At 40.9% G+C, this 3,543-nt stretch overlaps 1 protein-coding gene across 1 annotated transcript in view; it reads right to left on the minus strand.

Moving 5' to 3' along the window:
- Tsga10 (testis specific 10) overlaps window positions 1-3,543 on the minus strand; it is a 90,603-nt gene that overhangs the window by 36,033 nt on the left and 51,027 nt on the right. The window contains exon 12 of the mRNA XM_021197678.2: window positions 3,051-3,106. Within this exon, the coding sequence (XP_021053337.1) occupies window positions 3,051-3,106 (56 nt within the window). The remainder of the gene's footprint in view (window positions 1-3,050; window positions 3,107-3,543) is intronic.

Raw genomic sequence — 3,543 nt, forward strand, 5'->3', positions numbered from 1 at the left:
TGAGTTCCAGGACAGCCAGGGCTACACAGAGAAACCCTGTCTCGAAAACAAACAAACAAACAAAAAAGTTGGTTTTCAGAGCCCAGTTCTTCTCCTTCTAGTCCTACTTTTCAGAGTGATCCCTGTCATGGCCACAGCTCCAGAAAGAGTTTTAATTCTTAACTCAACAGGGATTTAAAATATAGGAGACACGTCCTCCTGTGTCTGAGAGTGACTCCAGAGAGAACTAAGTGATGGGGGAGGACCCACTCTCAAAGTGGGCAATACCTTCCAGCTGGCTTTCCAAGGAGAAGCAGTGTCAGATGAAAGGAAGTCAGTGCAGCACACTGCTGGTCTCCCTCCTGAGTGTGCACTCACACCTACTGCCTCGCTCCTCTGCTACCACTTGTTTCTTTGACCCTCCTACCAATACAATCTGAGCATCACTGGCAGGACAGGGAGCTCCAGACCTCCAGTGCCAACCAGGAACAGCAGAGGCATCCAGTTTCCTCCAGTGAGTAGCTACCAAGTTCTATGCCCTTCTGGACCACCACTGTTGGAATACCTAGCTCCTAGCATAGGAGGCAATTCCTCTTTACTATACATATATGCATTCTATTGGTTGTGTTCCTCTAAAGAACCCTGCCTAATAAAGGGTTGGGGGCTAGAAGTAGGGTAAAGAAATAGCATACATTTCTTTAATGAGTTTGGTGAACCTAATACTGGCTATTTCTATGTTGGATTATTTACATCAGGGAAAGATCAATACTTTGTCCTATTGCAAAAGATGTCTGGCTGCAATTACCTTTTAAAGATTGAGTTAAAGCACCTAATATGTGTTAATAGCCCAGAGGCTAGGACAGTGTTTCCCAGAAGGTTGTATATGTTCTGAATCAATGTCCAACATTCAGTACTATTTCCCTCTAGCCAGGACTCATGGTCCAAGAATTGAGAAGTGGAAATAAAAATTGTACCCCTCACCATCATCCCATGTGGCCCACTAGAATGTTTACTTCCTATTCCCACAACATTATTTTCTGGTGCCCTACAAGCTTTGGGTCTAGAGACTGGAGAGTGTTTCAATCAGGAGGTATAAGAACCATTGCACTGATCTGAAAGCTAAGGTACCCTCCTGGCCACTTTGGGTTATTGAGTCAGCACGCTAAGAAAGGAATTAAAGTATTAGGATTGATTCAGACTACCAGGGGCAGATTGACTAGTACTCCACAGTGAAGGAAAATAACAACACGTCTGAAATGTAGATCTTTTAGGGCATCTCTTAGTGTTATAATGCCCTTTGATTAAGGTCAATGGGAAATCAACCTAGGTAGGATGAATAAAGCCCTGACCCTTCAGGAGTGAGGGTGTGGGTCAGCCCTATATAAAGAACCTAGATTTACTGAGACAGGGTTTGAAGGCAGAGGAGATGGAGATGTACATTATCAGTTACAGCCATATGACTAGTTATAGAAACCAGAATTTTAATTATCTCATGCCTCCTTTTGTGTGTGTATGTGTGCATGTATGCATGTGCACACATACTTATTAAGCATATCTCTGTGATTTTCTTTCCTGGATTAAAGCTTTAGCATGTGATATGTTAATTTAGTTTCAGAACTTACGTGCCATTATATCTATATTATCCAACTTAATTCATGAATTATCAAAAAAAATGTAACCATTCCTCAAGGGACTTTGCCATTTTTATGGAGGAAGAATTAGTGCATTTTCAGTTGGACATGGGATAGGTATGTCACATCACTTAGACTTATGACCTTGTTACAGTCTTCTTTTACAAAATTAAGAAAGACATTAGATGAAATTGTGTGTCAACTTGGTAAGAGGTAGAGTTGTGACAGGTGGTCTTATCTACTTGATGACACTTGAAGACCCTAGGAAACATCTCTAGGAATGTCTGTGATGGTGTTTTTGGAGAAGCATAACACACTGGGGAAGGTCCATCCTCAAAGTGGACAGCACTCTTTAAATGGCTCTTCCAGGAAAAAGCTGTTGTCAGCCCTGGCCCTTCTTACTGAATGTGTGCAGCTATAGCTGTTCCTGCTGCCAAGACTCCAACTTCTCAGTCCTCCAATGTGGACAGAACAGCATCAGCTCTCCAAGGAGCTCTAGGTCCCCCAACACTGGTTTCAGGCTGCTGAGGTATCGAGCTTTATGGACTGGGCAGCTACGGAGCTGAGCCTTCAGTATGCAGACAACTACTGATAGGATACTCAGCCTCTATTAGATTCTGTTCCTCCAGTGCCTGACATAGTTCTCAGCTCCATAGAACCCACAGAATCATTGTCTCCATGGCGAGCTCCATGATAACCCTGCAGGTTCATGCTTCCTGGACACCTCTACTACAAGTTCTCAGAGGCTCTTCAACTCACCTTTCTCTGAACACACAGCCTGTATTGTGCAGAGGGGACCCGGAAGCCCGACATTTCCCTGAAGTCTCTCATCACAAACAATTCATTCCTTCTATCGTTCTTATCTCTTCTAAAGCCTGATTTAATACCAATTCTTCCTGGATAGTTCAATAAAAATTTATCTTAAAACTTTAAAATCTCTAATAGTCTTTACTCCCAAAGGATGAAAATCAAACTCACCTGTGTAGTGCACAGGCCTCTCTGCATGTGTGGCTTCTCCTTTTGTCACTTCTTTTTACCCAAAGATTTATTTAATTTCCCGTGTATGCGTGCTCTGCCTGTATGTGTGTATATGTAGCACATGCATGCCTGCTGCTGGGCAGACGTGTGTGGGATTATCTGGGCCACCATCCTCTGCAAGAGCAGAACATGCTCCTACAACTAAGCCATCACTCCAGTCCCCTTCACTTCCCTTATACTTGAGGGAACTGTGAATCTTTGCTACTATATCTGCTTTGGAAGCACTTCCCCCTTATGTCACCTGGTGCACACTGCCCTGTCCTTTCCTCTCCGAGACAAACTAAGCCTCTGTTGACCTACTACCTGATACATAACAGAGCCTCCTGCCTTTCGGTCTTCTCGTATTATACATAAATCATATTGTGACTCCAGTAAGCACTCCAATATTTTTGAATGATTTACCTTGATGCCTGTTCCATCTCAGCAATGATATTCTTCATGCCTGAAATGGTCTTTTCCTTAAAATTAATAAAAAATAAAAAGTTAAAATCATTTAAAACTCATTTCTGTCAAAGCTGAATGAATAAAAAGAACCCTCCTCCATGATTTTCATTGTCTGTAAACATTTATACCACATTCTTTTCTATACTTTAAAGCCTATAGTCAATGCATATACTTGTACTGGGTAAAGTTTATATATCCATTAAAGGAAAGCATACACTTAAGTGTATTGATATAAAATCATATAACTAATAGTGTGTTAAATGATTTGTATAATCATCCAGTTATATAGGACCCCCATAACTACCATGGTTTAGCAATGAAATATTCCATACTAAATAGTATTAATTTACTTCTATATCTATCTATCTTTCTTTCTTTCTTTCTTTCTTTCTTTCTTTCTTTCTTTCTTTCTTTCTTTCTTTCTTTCTTTTAGATATTTTCTTTATTTACA

Source organism: Mus pahari, chromosome 5, assembly GCF_900095145.1.
Source record: "Mus pahari chromosome 5, PAHARI_EIJ_v1.1, whole genome shotgun sequence".
Taxonomy (NCBI): domain Eukaryota; kingdom Metazoa; phylum Chordata; class Mammalia; order Rodentia; family Muridae; genus Mus; species Mus pahari.